Raw genomic sequence first — 22685 nt, 5'->3', positions numbered from 1 at the left:
TCTTCTTCAGAGGACTACAAAACAGTGATTGTGCTATATCGAGTCCTTCAGAGTTTGTTTGCAAAGGGGACGCTGCACAGGGAGCACAGATTTGCAAGTGCATAATCGACTGATGACACAGCCTTCCTCTTAAGGCCATGACTCATATTTATATAGCCATTAAGCGAAAGATAATCTTCTTGTTATATAACCATGGCTATTCTTCTCTGATTGAAATAAGTCACCTAGACTTGTTTTAAAAGTAAGTTTTGAAAAGAGCTTCCTGGATTTTACAGGTGTACATAACTGCTTTGCTCTCTATGCACATACGCAACTCTACTAGCAAACAGTGACACTCACTCTAGGTACAACTATCCAGGTTTTTTTTTCCAGGAGGGTAATGTAGCTCTGTGTTGCTGAAGGTGTGCCTCTCCAGGCTTGATCAGAAAGGTGCATGGTGAAACACAGCAAATGAGAACAGCCATGAATAATAAATAAGCAGTAAATGAGATGAGGTCTTGCTGTGCAGATCTGCGGGCAGCAGGGAATTAGTGATGCTTTTCCAGAGGGGATAGCACAAGCACGCCTTGAACTTCAGACTGCAGTTCACCTTGTCAGCAGCAGCAAAGTGCGTGTTTATGCAGGGACATGAAAGGAAACCTCCGTGCCTCCTCCTACAGATATTACTGAATGGCTCTGCAATCTCAGCAGGAGGTCACAAATGCCGTGGCCTCCTGAAATGTTTCTTCTGGGGAAGAATTAGTAAACACAATAGATTCATACTACTCTGTGAGGACTGTAAGCATGATACTGGTCTATGCTTCTCAGATCTGGAACAGCTCTGCAATGAGGACAGGCTGAGAGAGTTGGGATTGTTCAGCCTGGAGAAGAGAAGCTCCAGGCAGACTTTACTGTGGCCTTTCTGCACAAAACAGGCATCTATAAGAAAGATGTGGACAGACTTTTTAGCAGGAGCTGTTGCTATCAGACAAGGGGTAACGGTTTTAAACTAAAGGAGGGTAGATTCAGGCCAGATGTGAGGAAGACATCTTTTACACTGAGGGTGGTGAGACACTGGCCCAGGTTTCCCAGAGAGGTGATGGATGAACCATCCCTGGAGACATCCCAGGCCAGGCTGGATGGGGCTCTGAGCGACATGATCTGCATGAAGATGTCGCTGCTCATGTCAGGGGTGGCACTGGATGGGTTTTGAAGGTTCCTTCCAACTCAAACCACTCTATGAGTCTATGAGTCTGTGCCTTTCACAGGCAGTCATGACAAGTCTCAGACTTGGAGCATTTTGGCAGGGGTGTTTGTTGCCTTCTAGTTTCCTTGCTTGTGCTACATGGTGCAGTCACAAAGCTGGATTTTACCTGGAGAGCTTCCAAGCAGAGCGTTCACCTGCCCAACCAACTCACTCCCTTTCCTTTGCCACTGGGGAAAGGGAGAAAACACAATGTATTCAGATAAATATGTTTTAGGTAGCTTAGCTCTACAAACAGTGATGTGTTTACCGAGAGTGCTGGCTGATACCTACTTCTCCCTGGACAAATCTATCTTAGATGGCTGCAAAGCCCAGGGGAAGAGCTCTTGGGCTGGTAGCTGAAGCAACAAGCTACAGCCAGGTTGATCTACAAAAATTTATTGCTGAGCTGAGACAGAATGAGAATGCAGATTACTTTGAGAGATACTCACATTAACAAAAAAATTAGGTATCAACTCATCCCAGCCCCATACAGGTGTCAGGAAGGTGTGGGATGCATGGATGGATGCATGCATGGATGGATGGATGGATGGATGAATGGTTGTCTACTTCAAAGCCAGTCTCTTCTTCAATGACCAAGAAAAGTCCTGCCTGATTTCCTCAGACAGCTCTTGGTCACATCAAGTTTTCCATCTCTCCCTGAAATTCTCCTTGCCTTGCACCTGGAACATGAACTGTTGCACTCTCCTAGCATTTCAAAACACTTCCTGAGATAGTTTACATAGGTGTTGGGTTTTTTTCATTTTTAAAATAAACAGCCCGCTTCTGTCATTGTTGCAAGCAGTCAACAAAGAATCTCCAGGAATTGTTTACAGAGAGCTCAGATATGAAATATGCTTGCTGTTCTTTGTTGTTGAGCCAAAAATTCCCAGATTTTTTTTACTCTCCAAACTTTTCTAAACAAAATTAATAATTTTGATTTTTCACTAGTTTGGGCAAGTTTGTTAAACTTCCATCCTTCTATTCAAAAACATCAATCAAAGACCAAACATCATTCTAGGAATTACTAAGGAAAATATTACCCAAAATATTGTGAGGTTCAGAATCTTTTGGGGAATAGAAAAAAAAATCTAACTGGAAATTGCATGAAAACAACCCACTTCCTCCTACTTGTCTCAAGCGACAACCTGTTGTGCAAGAAGATACATAAGGGCTTGTGAAGCAGCAGTGTGCAGACAGGCTGCTTCATTTTGGGTGATGATACCTCATCCCTGCAAAGTACCTGATATTACATTCATGCCCTGACCATCTTTCAGTCTTAATTCAAGTGCCAAGTGCTTTGGCATATCAAAAAACAGGTTGACTGCTCTCTCAGCCCACCTGGGTCATGTTGTTGCCACCTGGTTTCAAGGCAACTCTAAAAATGCTGTTAATCCCATGGTCATTTGTAACATGAAGAAGGCACTGCTGGATGGCAGGGCTGGTGCTGTGATGGCACAATGTGGTTCATGCCCATGTACTCTCCTAGTAAAGGAGAGAAAAGCAAAGGAGAAGGAAAAATGTCATTCAGCTTCACGGTTGAGGAGCTTTGATACTGCAAAATCATAACAAATACGTCTCCTTTGGGACACCAATACCAGAAAGATGTTGAGAAGCCAGAGCAACTCCAGCAGATGTTTTCAGGGGGCTGGAGCCCAAGAGGTATGAGGAGAGGCTGAGGGACTGGTCTTCTTCACCCTGGAGCAGAGAAGGTTAAGGGAAGACCTTACTGCTGTCTACAATGACCCAACAGGAAGGAATAGCGAAGACTGAGCCAGAGTCTTCTTGAAGATGTGCAGTGATAGGATAAGAGGCAACAGACCCAAGGCATTGGGAGAGCTTAGGGACAGAGGTCATAAGTGAGCAAAAGACTCATTCCTAAACAAATGCAGGCAAACCTTCAGCCTTGAACACTCCTCAGGACTGAGAAGGACAGAAAAACACAGATGGACCTGGAGGTGAACTGAATGAGGAATGAAATTGTATTTTAGCAAAAATGAACGAAAAAACTCCCACCCTTATGTGACTCTTGGAGGGAAACATATGTGCAGAAACATCATTTCCAGAAGCAGCCTACGTGCAGAAAGTTTTACACCAGGTCAATGGGAACAGAGCTATTATACATACTAATTTTTCATGCCACACTACCTGCTCCTTGCAAGAGAAGTTCAGGTTTATGTTTAACCAGATAGAGTTGCCCTGTGGTTTGAGAGCTTTGTTTGGTCTGGGGGTGCAGCTACAAAGCACAGTTCCTCGCCCACACAGATTTTATGCTTTTCAGACTAAATCTCATCCAGAAGCTGTGATCCCTGCCGTAATAGCTGAAATGTGGGAAACGTGATGACAAACTGGCCAGAGATCAAAGAGGTGAAGCATCCATGGTCGATGAAGGGAGGGGAAGATTAGCCTCCTCCACATGCAGTTTGTCAAAGTGATGACAGCTACGCAGATGCACAAGTTAAAGTCATGGAGCACGAGCCATGAGAAACGGCAGCAATCGGCTGTGTCTAATGCTTTTTAGCTGGTGGGAATCTCAAACAAATCTCCTTGGTTCAAGGGCATCATAAAAGGGAGGGATGAAGCATGCAGCTGTATGAAGAATTCCCACCGCTCACCTCTGAAGAAGTCACAGGACAGTCAGGTTGTTGGGATACTTTGATTTCTTTTCTCCCAGTTGTCACCTTTGCCACGTCTGCCTCTGTGGTTTTGGTGTAGAAATCCCCACCAAGGGTTGCTGTGTATTCACATCTGACTTTCTTTCCCAGTGTGTGCTCCTTGTTCTGGCTTTTTGTGATGCCAGTCTTGTTACTAACATGAAAAGACACTGAAGTTAGAGCCTAGCTCACCAAATCTTGAACATTCATATGTGGAAGGCTCCACCATAACTTTTTGTTCAAGCTCCTTGAACAACCACAACTGAGCAAGAGCCATTTCCATCCCCCTCTATCCTAGAATAGATGTTTGTTAACAACATATAAAATTACTTGCGCCCTGGTCAAATTAGTTGTGATTCTGTCTTTCCACTGATTTTCAAGGGAGCCACAAGGAATGGTTTAAGTGTAGATGACTTCACTGTAATTCTGCCCCATTCTCAGATACAGTACTCTCTACAAAAAATATTTCCCCTTAGAGAGAATCCATCCAAGCACTTAGTAAACTGTTCCTGAGGTTAAATACGCACAGCTTATTTCCAGTCTGAATTTGTCTGTGTTTAGCTTATAGCATCTTGTTATGCCATTGTTTGCTGGAGTGAAGAGTCCTGTGTTATAAGATTTCCTTTTCTCATGGAAATACTTATATGGCTCATTCTCAAACTCATAATACGAGTGTTTTCAAGCAGTGGTACAGCACAAAAGAAAGGAGAAAAGTGCAGCTCTACTCCTTTATGTCCTGCCACAGAAAATCCCACTGGTCCACTACAGCCAAATAAGCATCCCTTGAAATAAGGTCTACTTAAGCATCTGTGCATCAGGCTGTCTCTCCATACCCAGCTGGGAATCTCTGTGTTTTTGTTACACCCAAAATCTTGCTGTGGGCAATAAGGAAACACATCTTATATGTAAAGCCAAGAATTTATTATTACTATGTATGAAACATTAATATTTTAATCAAAGAATTATGATTAGTGAAGATCTAATTATTACAGATATAAAAAGAAAAATGAAATTATTATTGTTACAAAAAAAGTTTTGATAACATTACAGTTAAAATTGTTATACACATACTTACTAGTTTCCACCCATTTATCTGGTGTTATGCTCACTCTTCCACTGAAGTTGCCACATTCCACCTTGCAGAGATATAGTGAGTTATCTTCACCCTGAGTCCTCCACTGGGAGGAGTATGATGGTGAAAATTGATTCTTCTTCCTCAACCAAGGATCTACTGGGAGTCATTTTGATTATGTTTGCTAAAACACTTTTATACCGTGCTCTTTTCTCTTTGGCTGGAAGGTGCCAGTCCACCTCACATCTGATTTTACCACATATGATGCATTGATTTGATATTGGGTCTTTACTCTCCTTGTTATCCATAAAGCCAATTTTGACCATCTTTGGATCTGCATTTCTTTAACTTACTGTTGGTGATCTGTTCATAGCCAAGGGGTCTTCAATGCCAAGACAGTGTCCCACCTCTTATCACCCCATGCCTGCAGTCTTCTGGGCCATGTGCTGCAGCTTCACCTCTCCAGGTCTCTGCTACAACACCAGGTCTGTATTTCTTTACACCCCATCATTACTCAGAGTTGTAAATAACTCATTCTACACATAAAACAAATCCTTATTACAGCTGTCTATGTAAACTTACAGTTGCACCATACAAAGATAAACAAAAGTAACTCAAATTAGGCAGAATTACCTGGCCAATTAGGAAAACTGCTGTGACAGCTGAGCAAAGTAAAACCAACACTGAAGGCAGGTCAAGGCAAGCTCAGACAAAGCAAGTCCAACAAGATTTATCCCTGAGGACTTGCGAACTCCATAAAAAGAGCATGGCCTGTTATGAGCCATGCCAGTATTGTGTTTACTAGACCTCTGTCATCATCTCTTGCAGTTGGGAGCTAATGGTTATTCTTCTGTACACCTTTCTGGTGATGTGACTTCAGCTCCAGCAGCCAGATGTGCTCTGCTGACCTTCCCAAGCCCAGCTTGGTTTCAGGCATTTTCGGTATCTCTGTCCATAACTTATACTGTCAGTGTCCATGAGTGCAGTGGTATTTTTAGTGTCATTCTCTAAAATGATGATATAACACAATAATCTGGCTCTTGATGTATTTGTTTTTAAATGCTCTTTGACATGATAATTTCATGATATTCTGGGCTATGACTGCACTGCTTATCAACCAAGGCAGGCTAAGGACAGGGTAGTCTGAGCCCAGTAACTCATGCCTGAGCAAGAGCGGTGCCGTGCAGTGAAAAAAGTGTGTAAAGTCGTATTTCTTCCTGAGTTTTGCTAGTATTTATTATAATTAATCTTGGTTTCCTGTGCGGAAGTGCTGACATATGCTTCTGGACAGTGAAGAAGAAATGTCTAATAACTTTTCTACTCCTAGCAAGTGAGTATCCAGGTATTTTGACCATTTCCTAATAAACCCTCCATTTACAACAATGCAAAATTATCAATGGGGTTCTCTTCAACTTTGTTTGGAGAATGAGAGGTGGCCATGAGGGAACCCAGTGGCCACAAGGTGATCTGTCACCATCTTATTTTACCAGTGCATGATAAATCACCTGTATTAGGTATTAGCAACGGCGCAGCAAGAACATGGAGTTCCCACTTCATGTCTTGGCACATGTGCATGTCCTGGGACTGGTGAGAAAATTCGACACGTCTGAAAAGAATAAGATATATTGGTGCTGTTTCACTGTTGGTTACCATACACAGTGATCCTGATACAGCCCTTGGGCCAACAAAGCCTGAGATCATTGACTGACAGAACTGGTAGGTAAAAAGGGACAACCTCTATGTACCACCCTTGTGCATCAGAAAGCCAAAAACTTACCTCACACATCTGAGGACTGAGCTCTGGGCATGGTTCACAGGTAGAGAACACTGCAAAACACTTACTGGCAGGAAATGCAAGCCTGCAGCTGGTTTCCAAAGTCCTTCCATAGCCAGGGATGTGGTTCATCCAGCCACCTCCACACCCATGCAACACCCTGACCACTTACATAATGTTGTTCCAGCAAAGAAATTATATTGGAGCAACCTGGGAGCTGTGTGTGAATCCAGAATTGCTGTTTGTTCCAAATTTGATCTAATTTTGGCAATGAGAAGCAACGCAGGACAGGTGAAAATCATTGCAGGAACATCTGCCAGAATTTGCAGAACACCTGGAAATAATGGTTTGTGCTCTGACAATCTCAGCGGGTGCATCATAAGATCATAGGAAATCTGGATTGGAATGGGGAACTCAGAAAGTGTCTAACACAAGTTCCTGAACAAAGGTCTCAATCATGAGGTCAGCCCAGGTTTCTCAGGACTTCATTCAGCTGACAAAGGATGGAAGGATGCAAATTGTACCAACTCTCTTAGAAACCTGACCTTATGCATATGCTACATGGTAGATTTTAAATCACATCCTTATTGATTATTTCAAATATCACAAGCAGAGTGATAACTGGAGGAGGATGATTTTACTGAATCTCAAAAAGGGGATTATAGGAAAATGCAGAACCAGATCAGGATGGGTAACATCGAAATGTAGTAGCCCTGACCAACACACAAGCAACTGCAGGTGATGTTCTGGAGGACTAAAGCAAGGGAGAAAGTCACTCCATGGAATACCCAGTTCAGGCTAGAACCATTATATAAACCATTCACTCTTGCCAGTAAAGGCAGTTTCAGACCAATGGAGCTGGTGGAAGAAACGTGGATGGAAGGTCATTGCCAGTGGGGGATAATGGGAAATGTCTTTCACATCTAATACAAGATGTACCACCAAAGCTAGCTTATATCACTGTATGAACAATACTGAAAGGTGGAACTGGAGTTTGGAAATAATTAAAATAAAATAAAATAAAATAAAATAAAATAAAATAAAATAAAATAAAATAAAATAAAATAAAATAAAATAAAATAAAACAAAACAAAACAAAACAAAATTTAAAAAATAAACTTCACTATAAATAACTTTAGTGATCACTACATCTTTAACACAACATTCTTTTTATTCTGCTCAAAAGGATACAGAAAGCAAAAGATTTTAGCCTCTTTGGATCACATCACTGGCATGGGCAGTTTAGTCTCCTGCCTTATATTTTGGACACAGAACTGTTTCCTTAATTTCTTGTGTACAAAGAAGGAGATCTAGACAGCACAAAGAGCCCATAACTGAATTTTATTTGAGGACACTGCCCAATTCAGCTATTCTGCTGGATAACACCTGGGGAAAAATGTTCTAAGGAGGTATGACAGCTTCTTAGTGCAAGGTTTTTTGTTTTAAATGTACCTCATACTGTAGAATTTTTTTAGTTCAAAATGAGACAGACCAACAGAGCAAAGAAAATCCAGTTTTGTGGGAGCTGTTGAACAGTCAATTTAAAATTTTATGTCAGGACTTCCCGAGTCTTCCTTCTCTCTTGGTCCTGGGGAAAGGGCAGGTAACAAAAAAAGCAATTTCTGGGAGATATTGAGGGTTGTCCATGAGGCATCCAAACAGAAAAGTGGGCTGGCAAGTGTTAATTCTCTTCTTCATTGGGTTCTTCAGCACAAAAGGTCTCCCCATCAGCTCCTCAAGGTCTAGTCCAGAAGAAGGCACAAAGGGAACTTGCCAGCAGCCCAACTGGCACAAAGCTGGTCCTCAAACCAGCTGCACCATTATAGTTGCACAAGTCAGTGTAGCAGCAGGAGACGGGGCGCGTCTGGCCAATCCCATCCACATCGGATGGGACGCATTCGGACGCGCACATCTTGGTGACAGTCAAGACTCCTGTGAAGGGATAAACTACAACAAATCAAGAAAGAAAGAACAGTTAGGAATGGGAGGAATAGAGAACTCCTCAGTGAAATATTAGATGCCTTCACCTCCAAAGTCTTAGCTCCAGTTCAAACACAATTGGTCTACTTCCTTCCAGGAATATAGGAAAAATTTCCCAGGTAATGGCTGCAATCTGAACAGCACCCTGCATCCTCTGCCTCCTGCCTGGATCACCTTTACCTTGCAAAAGGTCAATTAGGCACTTTTGCTGCCTCTGCTTTGACACCACTCACTATCAATGGACTGAGGTCAATTGCAAGTGCCAGGTCCTGCACTTGGGTCAAAACAACCCCAGGCAGCACTACAGGCTTGGGTAAGAGTGGCTGGAAAGCTACCTGGCAGAAAAGGACCCGGGGATGTTGGTTGATAGTGGCTGAATATGAGCCAGCATGTGCCCAGGTGGCCACCAGTGTCCTGGCTTGTGTCAGCACTAGTGTGGCCAGGAGAACCAGAGCAGTGATCGTCCCCTGTACTGGGCACTGATGAGGCCAAACCTCAAATCCTGGCATCAGTTTTGGGCCCCTCATGATGAGAAAAACCTTGAGGTGCTGGAGCGAGTTGAGAGAAGGAAAAGGAGCTGGGGAAGGGGCTGGAGCACAAGTGTGATGGGAGCAGCTGAGGGACCTGGGAGGTTCAGCCTGGAGAACAGGAGCTGAGGGGAGCTGAAAGGAGGTTGGAGCACGGAGGGGCTTGGTCTCTTCTCTCAAGTAACAAGTGATAGGATAAGAGGAAATTGCTTCAAGTTGCACCAGGAGAGGCTTAGATTGGATATTAGGAAAAATGTATTCCTGGAAAGGTTTGTTGGGCATTGGAACAGGCTGCCAAGGGAAATGGTGGAGTTACCATCCCTGGAGGGGTTTAAAAGATGTGTAGATGAGGTTCTTATGGACATGTTTAAGTGACAGTGTGAGGTTAACAGTTAAGCTTGAGGATCTTGAGGGTGCCTTCCAACCAAAATGATTCTATGATTCTGTCTTCTCCCTCTCTCATGTGAACCAGAGTTTTATCAGCAGAACCTCTACCTTCACAGTGCATTTGGTTATTTGGGCAGGTTATGACCAGGTTACCAGTCATAGAATCAGACTGATGATTCCTTCCTAATAGCTCCAGAGAACTCAAGAGAATTTCCATTTTGCCCCCAAATCACCAGAAGTTGGTGGCTCCACCTTACTGAGCGTGGTTCACATCTACTGGCCTCTCTGCTCCACCCAGCTTTCATAAACAGTTTTTGGGTCAGGAGAGTATTATTTAAACCTCACCCATTGTGTGTACCATGCAACTGGTCTGGAGAGGCAGAACTCTTTATCTCCATATTTCAAGTTCTATTCAGTGTGTTTTTTTCTAACTGTGCTCAACACTGAGCATTATCTATGAGCTTGCATTTACTAAGTATTCACTCACATGAAGATTGCTTTCCACAACAGCAGGAGAACGTTCTCTGCCCTGCAGGAGCTCTTTTCCAGGCTTAAATATTTAAGTGAGAAAAGGTACTACTCCCCACATCCAAAGTCTTCACTGTAGAAACACTGACTTATGTTAAAAATATAGATAAAAAAGTAATTATTTTTACCATCCTCCAGGGAATACATGGTTGTCTTGCACATGGTTTCACCTTCCGTGCAGTTCCGGATCGTCACACAGTGCTCAACAGCAGTGAGTTCAGGGCAAGAGTAACATTGTAAGGTTTGTACTGCAAGGAGGAAAAGTATGTGGTTAACCTCAGTGTGGACCACGAGATTCTGTCTGTGCCCCTCCAGGTACCTCTGGAGAGGGTATCTTTTCAAAATACTTCTGCTGAGAACAGAAATGGAAAAGTAAAAAGTGCTTGTACCAATGGGAGTGAGAAACACAACAGTCTGGTGGTCAAAGCAAAGCCTCAGATGTGGGTTCACACCACTTGGAACAAGTCCATCAAGACAGAGCCACATACATGGAAGACCCCATGATGCGGGCAAGTCCTATTACAGAATCACAGTATCACAGAATGTTAGCTATTGGAAGGGACCTTGAAAGATCATCTAACTCAGGTTAGACACAAGGAAGACATTTTTTACAGTGATGGTGGTGAAACATTGGCCCAGGTTGCCCAGATAGGTGGTGGATGCCCCATCCCTGGAGACATACCAGGCCAGGCTGGACAGGGCTCTGAGCAAGTTGAACTGGGTGAAGATGTCCTTGCTCATGGTAGGGGTTGGACTAGATGAGCTTTGAAGGCCCCTTCCAGCTCAAACTATTCCATGATTCTAAGAAATTAAACACAACTTTCCCCTATGCTGAGATTCTGGTTTTGCCAGAAGAACGTGTAAAAAGTTATTTTAAAAAGATGACAATGGTCATAATAATAGACTCCTTAAGACATGTACTGCTTCAGATATACACCATGACAAACAGACTTTGGTACTCAAGTCCCTAAATCACCCTGCCTCCTCACTCACCAGCTCCTAGATGCTCTTCATCACCTCCCTGTTGAGTTGCAAAGGCTTGTGCAAGCCTGCAGGTTCCATTTGGCTCTTAGACATCCAGAATAACGACAGCCCAGGTTCTTCAAACTTGTGTCTAAAGACTTTTGAGATGGACAGGTTTTACAGAGACACTGAAGAACCCAGATTGTTGCGATGCAGTACTTCCAGAGCACTCTAAGCTAAATGCATCAAGTCAAAAGAGTGTCTGGAATTTCCCATCACCATTTTTGGACAAGGTTTCCAGGGAACTTTGCTTTCTTCAGGGCTTTCTGAGGAACCCAACACCCCCCCCATCCCCCATCCAAACACCAGAACTCGTGTGCCTTATAGGCATAGCAATGCATTTTGGTACCATCACAGACCAGCAGCCCCTCCTTGGTCAATCTGGTAAACAGTTCTACCCCATCCGTGTGACAACCCTGATGAAATCCCTTTAAATCCCATTTAAAAAGAAAAACAATTCAGCTCATCTGAGCACACCTAAGATGGGGTGTCACAACAGCAGGCTTAGGCAAGTAAGCCACCTTATGATAACAAATAATGCAACTTCACCTTAACTAGTAAGCCAGAAACAAACTCAGCAATTATCCTGCATTTATTCAAAGGATTATTGTGGTTCCCTCAATTCGAACTGATGTGTTGTTTGCATCAATTCTGACAGCTGTCAAATACAGCTTTAGGGAGGATCTTCATCATTGGATCATGATAATCATCACTAGACAAGACAAAGCTACCGAATTTGTGTTCCTCTTTGGCAAAAAATAAAGTAAGCATTGTCCCCAACATGTGCAAAACAGGTATTTTCATTAACCTTACCCAAACTAACATGGTCAAACATGGCTAAATATGCTAAAAAGTAGCTATAGTTATGATCATATATATATATATATATATTTTTTTTTTTTAAGATGGAAAAGATAAAAGTTCAGGAAGTTTTTAACACAGTAAAATAACCAAAAGCTGGAATGAAACAACTTTACTTTGGCAAATGAGACAGCTCTTCAGCAGCAATACTCAGCTGACATCTCACAGAGAAAGAAGAAAACACAGTGACTTAAAGAGCTGCTGTCTAAAAGCCCAGTTTTAGGAAGGCTTTGGCATATCTATCTGGCCTATTTGTGAAGGGCACATATTTGTGAAGATAATGGAACTATAGTGGTTCTTTTTTTTTTTTTTTGCAAGCTTATGAACTTACACACAGACAAGCAGATATGTAGTAGCATAAAAATGAAATTACACTATAAAAATGAATAGAGACACATTAGAAGCCTTCTTTAAAATCAGAGGTAAATATCAACTGCTAAAACGATTCAGTGTAGTTATAGCACATTTTTTTTTGGAGAGCTGAAAGCAAAAGATGAGATAAAAGTGCAGAAAAGCTTGGAATTTATTAGAACAGATTTCAGTAGCTTCATTTGGATGTTGGCAGATCTTCTATCTCCTTCAGCTCTGACTGTCTTTCAAGGAAATGCCAAAATTACACAGATTCCACTCATGCTCAGAAGAAAGCTTGGAGGAACTGCTGATATATCATGGTTTTATCCCAGCTTTGCAGAGGAGAGACCATGCAGAAGAAAATTCTGCTTGCCCAATCCACCGTGAAGCTTCCAAATTCTGTCAATGTTTGCCTGCCAAAACAAACCATCCACCCTGACTATACCTACCTGAGTGGGCCAGGGAAGTGGGGAAGGACCAGAAGGAAGAAATGTGGCAACACCAAGTCACAGCAGGAGCTTCTCCTCCCCAGCTGCCCAACTATTGACAACATCTTATTAAGTAAGATGGCAAAATTAAGTTGATGAGTCAACCCTAGAGTAAATCTGTATCCATCCCACCCCATTTTCTTCCTGCTCCATTCTGACTTTCAGACTCCTGCCCATCCCTTAAGAATATCCAACTATAGAGTCCCTTTGTCTCCAAGCCATCCTCTATTAATCAGTTACATTCCTCTCTGAACTGCTGTCTCTCCATTGACAAGCAAACACGAATCCCCAGAATGAACATGATATAATGATGAAAGAAAATATTGCCTGGTTTGGAGACCAATGGTGACTGGTCTCTACTGCAGCAGTTGTGGTGAGCACATGAAGATCTCGCTACACTGGAGGCACCCCAAGACTTTTAACTACCAGTGAGCAGAGTCAGGACACATGTCTTAGAGATAACAAGATAGTGCATTACATAAAAAGGAGAGGGCTACTGTTGCAGCTCTGGATCTTCCTTTCCAAACAGCAGCTGTGTTCTCCCCCAAAAAATCCTGCAAAACCCCTTTCTTTCTTCACACACTTCTCCCTCCCTTGCAGAACCTGTTCTGCAGATCCCAAAGTGGAGAAAGGAAAACATCCTTACATAAGAAGGAAACAAAACCAAAGGAGAGGCCAGGTTGGTCAGGGCTTTGAGGAACCTGATCTAATGGAAAGTATCCTTCCCCATGGCAGAGGGGTTGGATATAGATGGTCTTTAAGATCCAACCCAAACCATTCCGTGATTCTATGACTCAATAATTCTAAGAAAAAATCCTGGCATAGCTCCATCTCCCAGCCAGGCACAGATAAAATCAGACTCTAAACTGCCTAGATCTGGAGGAGTTGTGCAGAGCATGCAGATATGCCAATTTAAAAATCACAGCTCCAGCAGTGACAATACACAGGACTTACCTTGCCCATACAGGCTAACACCAGTTCTGAGCTTGGGATCGTTACTATGAATTAAGTTGTTGTGAAATAAGTTATTCTGGTGGTAGCATCAAGGGGTGGGAAGTCTACACCAGAAAGGGGACTCTATGCCAGGATGTCCTTTCCACTGTGCAGTCACCTTCCACCATTAGAGGTTATGGCATCACCACTTGTATGGGGCTGCCTGCAATGAGTGGATTCCCTGCTTCCTAGGGAATGGAAATACTCATATCTCAAACAACCCTGTGTGTTTGGCTTCTTGGAGTTGGTGCTTGAGGAGAAACAACTGAATCCCACTGATGGAAACCGAGGGTTAAGGTTTGCGTTGTATCCCTGTACAGACTGGACTCATGGGGCTGGTCCCCTACCTCCACATCCCAGATGGGTCACCCCCAAAATCAGGTTGCTGTTGTCTTCCCATCTGGACTGTGTGCTTCAAGCCTACCCCATCCAGCGAGGTGGCAGGTCATAGAATCATAGGATGTCCTGAGTTGGAAGGGACCCACAAGGATCATTGAGTCCAACTCCTGTCCCAGCACAGGACAACCCCAATATTCACACCGTGTGTCTGAGGGCATTGTCTAGTCTCTTCTTGAACACTGTCAGGCTTGGGGATGTGACACCTCCCTGGGGAGCCTGTTCCAGTGCTCCAGCACCCTCTGGGTGAAGAACCTTTTCCTAATGTCCAACCTAAATCTCCCCTGGCACATCTTCCTGCCATTCCCTTGGGTCCTATCATTCTATCACCAGAGAGAAAAGATCACTGCCTACCTTTCCTCTTCCCCTTGTGAGGAAGCTGTGGACCATAGTAGCCTAATACAGACAGAAAGGAGTGGGAGAAGATGGTTGGGGTCCCTCCCTGTGGTGACAAATTCTCACATCCTCCTGCAAATGGGGAAAGTTCCCAGAACACTTTGTATTTGGTGGTTCTCCAAGCTGGTCTGCCTAAATTGTCTTTGACTTCACGCAAACCACAGTATGTTACTAAACAGATATGGAAACTTCGGCCCTGTGCTACCTGTGCCACCAGCTTTGTGTCCCAGAACATCTTTCCCATTTCTAGTGGCTGAAGTTTAATTAACCACACATGCAACATTGTATCTAGAGAGAGCCACTACACATACTGCATTAATCTGGCTAGCTGGCTTAAGGGTTAAGTATCAAAAGAGGAGAAGAAATTTTAGAAAAGCACAACCAAAAGATCCAGAAGATGAAGGTCAGATTGAACAAGAACAGCAAAAAGTGAAAGCTGAAATTTGCATTCAAGAAATTACATGATATAGTCAATGTCTTTCTTGTAACACTTCCTAAAGAGCCTGAACTAACAATCCCAATGAGACCATGATGTTCCTGAGCATCTGACAAGCTGGAAATATTCCAAAGACAGATTTTTTTTTTTTCTGAAAACTGTTCAAAGTGGGAGGCATGGACTTCAGAGGGAACAGGATGCACGTCACCCTGCCATACTACATCTCCTGTTAGAGTTTAGATAAGCAAGAGCAGGAACTTACCGAACTCCACGCAAGCGATGGCAACCAACAGAAGAGACAGAAACACCTTCATCTTGCAGGGACCCTCGACACCTGGTCACTGGGCTCCCACCGCTCTTCACCACCAGATTTAATGGCACACCTCCTGTTGGCTTGCCATGAACCGTTTCCGACCCAAGATCCAATTCTACTAGAAAAACAAGTCTGATTGAGCTACAAATGAATAGAAAGAGCTGAGAAGCAGTCCCCACCTCCTGCCATACTGTCATGTCTTTTCATATTCCTTGGAGAAGAAAATGAGGGTTTGCACAGTGGACAATAGCCGGATTAAGCCAGGTTGTTTGTATCTGGGCATGATGCATAAACCCAGGAGTATCAAATAATCCCAGTGCCTACACCTTGCCTTGAAGCTTGGTGTTATTTCTTTATTTTCTTTTTTTTTTTGGTAGTGGTTAGAGAGACTTGGGTTGTTTCCATGAGTCCTGGAAAAAAAGCATGTGTAGCTGCGAACAGCAAGGTGTTGAACCTCATGTACTTTTCTCCTCTGTGTTTTTACATTAGCAAGAGCCAGAGCTGATCATAGAATCACAGAATCATATTGGTTGGAAAAGACCTTTAAGATCATTGAGTCCAACTGTTACCCCACCCCTGGCACTAACTCGTGTCCCTGAGAACCTCATCTCCGTGTCTGTTCAACCCCTCCAGGGATGGTGACTCCACCACTGTCCTGGGCAGCCTGTTCCAATGCCCGACAGCCCTTTCTGGGAAGAAATTGTTCCCAAGATCCAACCTCAGCCTCCCCTGGCGATCATGAGGAAGAGAAGTGGAAAGCAGACTTGCAATCCCGTACCCATTGGAAACCGCATGGTTGGGTTTTTGGTATTATAAAACCTCTCTCCAAGCTGTGAGCAGGGTTTCAGGGGGCTATGGGTGGGACCACACTGTTTCCCTCTCTCTTCAGTGTTAAGCTCCTCATGTTAGATTAACGGTTGGACACAATGATCTTAAAAGTCTTTTCCAACAGAAATCATAGAAGCATAGAATAGTCTGGGTTGGAAGGGACCTTCAAAGATCATCTTGTCCAACCTCCTGCAATGAGGAGGGACATCTTCACCCAGATCAGGTTGCTCAGAGCCCCATCCAGCCTAACATAAATATAAACAATAATATATATCAATAATATGTATTATTCATATAGTAATAGATATTAATAATATATATGCAATAAATTATTACATTATTCTCCCTGTCCTCTATGGACAGAGGTGGAGGGAGTACTGGGAAGAAAACAGGACCAGATTGCTCAAGTCTGGGCCAAAGGAGCATCTCAGGCTTGCTACCCCGAGTCATTCAGGGAGCATGATGCCTGGATAAACCCATCTGCTCTAAGCCAAACCTTTCCAAGTGTTTGGCAAGCCCATGACTTCTTTGCTTGCCAAACATCTTGGCTTTCTCATCCCCAACCCTGCTGCCCCAGGCGTCTGACTGCTTTTCCTGTGCCTTAGGCCAGCCCTGTGCTTGGAAATCCTCCCACAATGTCTGATGGGCAAGTTTGATAGTGGAATTGCAAAAACTGATAAGGAAGAGCCTTTATGTGGTGATGCCAGGTGCCCACCCAACACACAATTTTAATAAGAAAGGAGGGAAGACTTAAATAAAGATGTTCTTGGAGATATTCCCACCACCTTTAATATCTGTCACACTGTTGGAGGAACTTTATTCAGGGTTAGTATCACTGAATACTTGAAATGTTGAAAGGTCTTCTGTTATTCCCAGATAAACAATCCAGTCCTTATCTCTCCAGTGACAGTGTCATCATTTTAGCAAGCCCTGCCTCATTTACAAACAATTCTGGGTGATCTACACCCTCAGGAATTCAGACTCATTATTTTCACGTGGCCTCCATAATACAATCATTACATTGATTATGAAAATTTAGCAGTTATTTCCAGCACAAAATTATCTAGGGAAAGGCTTTTCCTACATTCTTGGTTTGGCATTGCTCATGTTCAGCAGAAATTCATAATCCTACTAAGAATGGGGAAATACTCTGATCGATCATATCAGTTTGTTCTTAGGAAAAACAAAACAGAACTTGGAAAGGGGTGTGGTTTCTAGTTTCTGGTATTAAGTGGCCTCAAACAATGTGTGCTAGATGATTGGTTTCACATGTACATCTGAAATGTGATCTTCATTACATTATAAGATTTTGGATGGAAGAATATACGTCAGCACCCTGCTTAAATCTTGTGCCCCCCTTGAGTCTGAAGGGTTGTTTGTGGGGGGGTGACAACATACTTCACTTGTTTATAGTTCCAGCTGATCTTGTCTGAGTCTTTAAGCATTGCCTGAAATGTTTCCTCTTTTATGCACACCCTAAGCAATTGCCTTGCAGTGTTGGCAAGTCACCAAAGAGACCACAAGAATTAATAGCAACATCCAAACAGCCTTTTGTTGAACTCCTTTTCTTCTTTTGTGGGTAATTAGGGCCTGTTTTGTTGGGAGTTTTCCATTAACTACAGGGGGAAAAAAAAGACACAACCTGTATAAATCTGCCTCAACAACCCACAAGATGGATTTGAAAAAAATATATATATATATTTTCTGGAGTATGTGGTCAAAGGCAAACTAGTACAAGAATCTTCTGTGTTTCAGAGGGGTTTGTTATCATCAATAAATTTCAGCTGAATTTTCACTTCCAGCCTGAGAAAGCCATGCCAAACACTTCTGCTGCCCACCTGGCCAGATGAGACAGTTTCTGGGTGGAAGCATCCTCACCTGAGATGAGCAGTCATGCAACAGTTGCATCCACACTGCAAATAGTCTCCAAATCCCAAAACCTCCCAACAGACTTGCTCACGCTGCCTAATAACCAGACTGAGAAAGTCACACTGGGAATTCCTAAGATATCTCCATCCACTTCCAGGGCATTTTCAGGGAGCACGGGCTGCACGTGTGCTTAGAGAAGTGCAGGCACATGTTACAACTGAGAGCCTTCTTGGCTTGATCATTTTAAACTCTCCATTTTCTTGATTCTAATCAGCTCTTTCTATATCTTCCAGGAATCCCACAGCTTTCCAGAGCAAACAGATGTATGAGCAAAAGCTACAATTAGATTCAAAGGTAAATGTGGAGAGGTGTTGACATGACAATGTCATAACACTAGTGCTAAGCTTCTGCTGTACACCTACAAGTAGGTTAAACCCAAAACCACTCCTGTAAGATGAGTAAATATTATCTCAATATGTATAAGGAAGCTGAGATGCAGAGAGATTAATTAGGCTCATGCAGCAAGGTAGTAGTTACTGCAGAAATATTCCGTATGGTTTAACCACTGGTTAATGCTTCTTTTTCATCAATGTTCTGCTATTTTTGTGCAATCCTGATAGGCAGTTCATGAGCTACTAGAAGAAATAAGAGTGAGCACTGGCCTGAAAACCACATACTTGGAGGTTTACTGTAAGTTCTGTCAATTATTTGCTAGTCAACCTTGGAAAATTAAACTCGGTTTCCCCATGCTAGATATTAAGTTGGTTTATGTTATAGGGTTGACCATAACTACAGTATAAACTATGTATTGGAAAGGCTAAAGAGGAGATTTGTTTAAATAATTCACAGTTTTCTCCTAGTAGCTTCAAAACAGTGTCAATTATGGAAATCGCTTAAGGAAGCCAGCAGCAAGGGTGGGTTAGTCTAACCAGTAAATCTGCTGTTGTGCAGTGTGCCAGAGATTAAATTACCACGAACTTCATCTCTGACGCATCATGTTCCCTATTAACTGTCTAGAACCCACAATTCTCCAGAGATGAGAGCTACTTTGCACTGAAAAGGGAGGAATTAAACAGGTATCTTTGCCCTCCTACATTTCCTCCACAGATGAGGAATGTCCTTAGAAGTTAAAGAGAAACCTGGGAAAGCAAAGTGAAAAATAAACAGTGCCAAGCCTGAATCTCGCCTATCCCTATGAATAATGTGTCAGGAATCCAACCCTGCAGCTCTTTTAGAGCCATTTCCACACAGGCATCACTCATTAGCAGCCTGATTCTTACTGATCGATTTTACTACAGTTCCCTGCTACGTGTGGCCAATATCCAGCATGTGTCCATTATACACATCTTTGCAAGACATATCATCCCTCCCTCAACCCTACTGAGCATGTGAAAGTTGGGTGATTCTTGGAACCAAGTTGTTGGAAGGTACCCTTGGGGAAAGGACATGAGTCCCCTCAATCTGACAAGTCGTAGACTCAAAACACTCCTTCTGAGCAAAAAGTTGTGACTTTCACACCTGGTAGTAGGTCAGTCTGCTAGAGATCGGAGCTGTAGGTGGGTACAGAAAGCTTGGCAGATCTCTCTACACTGGTTTCCACCTTGGTATTGGACTGGGACATGAGGGATGCTGGTTAGTGCAGGACCTGGGGCAGACAGATCAGACCAGACGACAAGTACAAAGGGTTTCTTTATCTCTGCTGCTCTTCCTATATTCCCACCAGACTGCGCTATAGCTATTCCATCTGCCCCAGGCATGTGTTGTGCCTGAGAACTAGTGATGCTTTGTATATTCACCATGACAGGAAGGTAGGGGACAAGATAATTTATTTTTATAAGGAGTCCTATTCCCTGTATTTAATGATTCACCTTTTTTTTTCCAACCTGTTTTTTTTCTTCCCTGTTGAATTCAATGCAGGCACCTCTTATCTCCAGGTTGTTATCTAGACTAACCTCTGTGTAGCACTTAACTCTTTCTCGGTGGGACCTTCATATTCATCACTTGCCTGGCCAGTGGCCAGCACACGGATACAGTGATCCTATGGGAGAATCTTACGGGAGTTACTGACTACTAAAACGTGCCCTTCCTCTGTGTTCATAATGTGCATAAAAAGGGTTGATCATATATTTATGACTACTGGGAATATGTCTTCCTTCCCTATTAAATTTTTTGTTTTGTTTTGTTTTTTTTCTTTTTGTTTTCAAGCTGGTATCTTTTTCCTTCCCATCAACCCTGACAGACTGGGGCAGTAATCACTTGTTTCAAGATTATTCACTCCATCCAGCTTCCCAAGGTATTATTAATGATGGAGGAACATAAAGTACTTCATAGAATCCTATGAATCATACAGTGGTTTGAGTTGGGAGGGACCTTAAAGATCATTTGTTCCAGTTCTCCTGCAATGGTCAGGGATACCTACCTCTAGACCAGGTTGCTCAAAGCCCCATCCAACCTGGCCTTGAACACTTCCAGTGACAGAGCATCCACAGCTTCTCTCGGCAACCTCTTCCAGCGTTTCACCACCCTCGTGGTGAATAATTTTTTCCTTATATCTAATCTGAATCCACTCTCAGTTTAAAGCTATTATCTCTTCTCCTAGCACTGCATGCCCTTGCAAAAAGTCGCTCCCCAGTTTTCTTGTATGTCCCCTTTAGGTACTGAAAGGCTGCTATAAGGTCTTCCAGGCTGAACAACCCCAACTTTCTCAGCCTGCCCTCATAGGAGAGGTGTTCTACCCCTCTGATCATCTTAGTGGCCTCCTTTGGACTTACTCCAACAGGTCCATGTCTTTCTTATGTTAGGGGTCCCAGAGCTGGACACAGAGCTTCAGGTAGGGTCTCACATGAGTAGAGTAGATGGGGAGAATCCTCCCTTGACCTGCTGGTCACACTTCTTTTGACAGATCCCAGGACACTGTTGGCTTTCTGGGCTGTAAGTGCAGATTGCCAGGTCATGTTGAGCTTCTCATCAACCAACAACCCCAAGTCCTTCTCCTCAGGGCTGCTCACAATGCATTCTCTGCCCAGCCTGTATTTCTGCTTGAGATTGCCCTGACCCATGTGCAGTACCTTGCACTTGGCCTTGTTGAACTTCATGAGGTTCACATAGGCCCACATCTCAAGCCTGCCAAGGTCCCTCTGGATGGCATCCATCCCTCCAGCGTGTCAATCACACCACACAGCTTGGTGACATCAGCAAACTCGCTAAGGGTGCACTCAATCATCCATGTCCTTGCTCAGTTTTGGTGTCACCTGTTTTAATTATCCCCTATGTTCCTTCATCTGATGAACAAGGGATACTTCCCTATCTGAGTCACTTCTCATTGGCCTGAAGGGAAGAACAAGGACAACACATATAAAACAGTAAATGTCCTGAATGAAAAGAAGCAGCTTTGCCTCCAGGCCTTTTTCATCTCCATCTAATACTTCAGTGCTTGGCATTGAAGCTGGAAAGATCCACGTGTCTTTGGCTGAGGACTGGCAGGAGCATGTCCCCAAGTTGTCTGCCCATCATGTCCCTTAGCAAATAGGCATGTTGTCCTGGTATGTCAACATGTCCCAGGACATCCTACTGAGACTGCACTGGCAGATCTGGGGCCTGCCACTGCCACCTTCCGACAAGAGAAGAAAATGCAAATTTCTGATCTCAGCTCATTTCCCAAGGAAGGGAGGGAGGTATTTTTAGGATTATTTTTGTATTTTTCAATTTTCATTGTTCCATTATTCAGTTTTCATATTCATTTGGTTCCAACCAGATTTAGGATGAGAAACATCCATGTGAAAATTAAAAATAAAAGGGAGAAACTCAAGTCAGTCTATCTAAATTGCTTTGTACAAACCATAAGTTAAACTCCAATGTGAGTAGATACATCTTGCCCTTATAAAGAACCTGAGTACTGCATGCAAAGCTGTCACATACAAGGTGCCACCATCCCACATCTATTCTTGTGTTTGGTTTTTGTCATCTTTCCTCTAATAATTTGCTCATGGCAGGGGGGTTGGACTAGATGACCTTTAAAGTTCCTTTCCAACCCAAACTATTCTATGATTCTATAATAACAAATGGGTGCCATTCCTTAAACCAGCAGGTTTAACTGGTCTGGGCTCAGGAAGGGAACCTCATATGAAACTCAGACTCTAATCCGAGAATGGGTCACCACATCCCTCAATTTTAACAATAAGACAGAATCAGAGCCAGGAGCACCTGGTGTTCAGGGACAACAACGTGACATCATTCTTGGTGACACGGGCATGACAAGAATCTGTATGAAACACAACACACCCAGTCGTCGTTTGTGTTAATCGGCATGGAGAAGGAGAACAAGGCACACTATTCACACCTCTTCCCCCATGGGTTTGATGCTGTATGTGTTAAATTTTAGTCACATTAGTTTAACTCTTTGTACACAGGAGTTATTAACTTAATGGTAGTTTGGATGTCACAGGAAGGGTCAGATCACCAAACCCAAGGAGACCAAAGTATATTGTGCATTGTTTTAAAACTCTTTTTCTCAGGAGATTATAAGCAGGAACGTGTTCCCAAAGCCACACAAAGCACCTCCCATCTTTCCAGCCTCCTCCCATTTCG

General features: G+C 43.1%; 1 protein-coding gene across 1 annotated transcript; it reads right to left on the bottom strand.

Annotated features, from left to right (window-relative positions):
• Positions 1-8117: 8117 nt before the first annotated feature.
• Positions 8118-15575, bottom strand: LOC309436217 (ly6/PLAUR domain-containing protein 2-like). Its single transcript, XM_082045203.1, has 3 exons — positions 15351-15575; positions 10273-10392; positions 8118-8669 (listed from the first exon to the last, which is right to left on the bottom strand). The coding sequence occupies exons 1-3, from the start codon at positions 15400-15402 to the stop codon at positions 8458-8460; spliced, it is 384 nt and encodes a 127-aa protein (XP_081901329.1). The 5' UTR covers positions 15403-15575; the 3' UTR covers positions 8118-8457.
• Between the last annotated feature and the right edge of the window lie 7110 nt (positions 15576-22685).

This window comes from Streptopelia decaocto (genome assembly GCF_964273445.1).
Source record: "Streptopelia decaocto genome assembly, chromosome: 2".
In the NCBI taxonomy this organism is placed as follows: domain Eukaryota; kingdom Metazoa; phylum Chordata; class Aves; order Columbiformes; family Columbidae; genus Streptopelia; species Streptopelia decaocto.
Note: the sequence above shows the minus strand (reverse complement) of the source record. Positions and strands in the feature narration are given on the sequence as shown.

Coding starts and splice junctions, on each gene's coding strand:
- LOC309436217 (XM_082045203.1), bottom strand. CDS start 15,402: ATGAAGGTGTTTCTGTCTCTTCTGTTGGTTGCCATCGCTTGCGTGGAG. Junction 10,393..15,350: donor CATCGCTTGCGTGGAGTTCG/GTAAGTTCCTGC, acceptor TCCTCCTTGCAG/TACAAACCTTACAATGTTAC. Junction 8,670..10,272: donor CATGTATTCCCTGGAGGATG/GTAAAAATAATT, acceptor GATTTGTTGTAG/TTTATCCCTTCACAGGAGTC.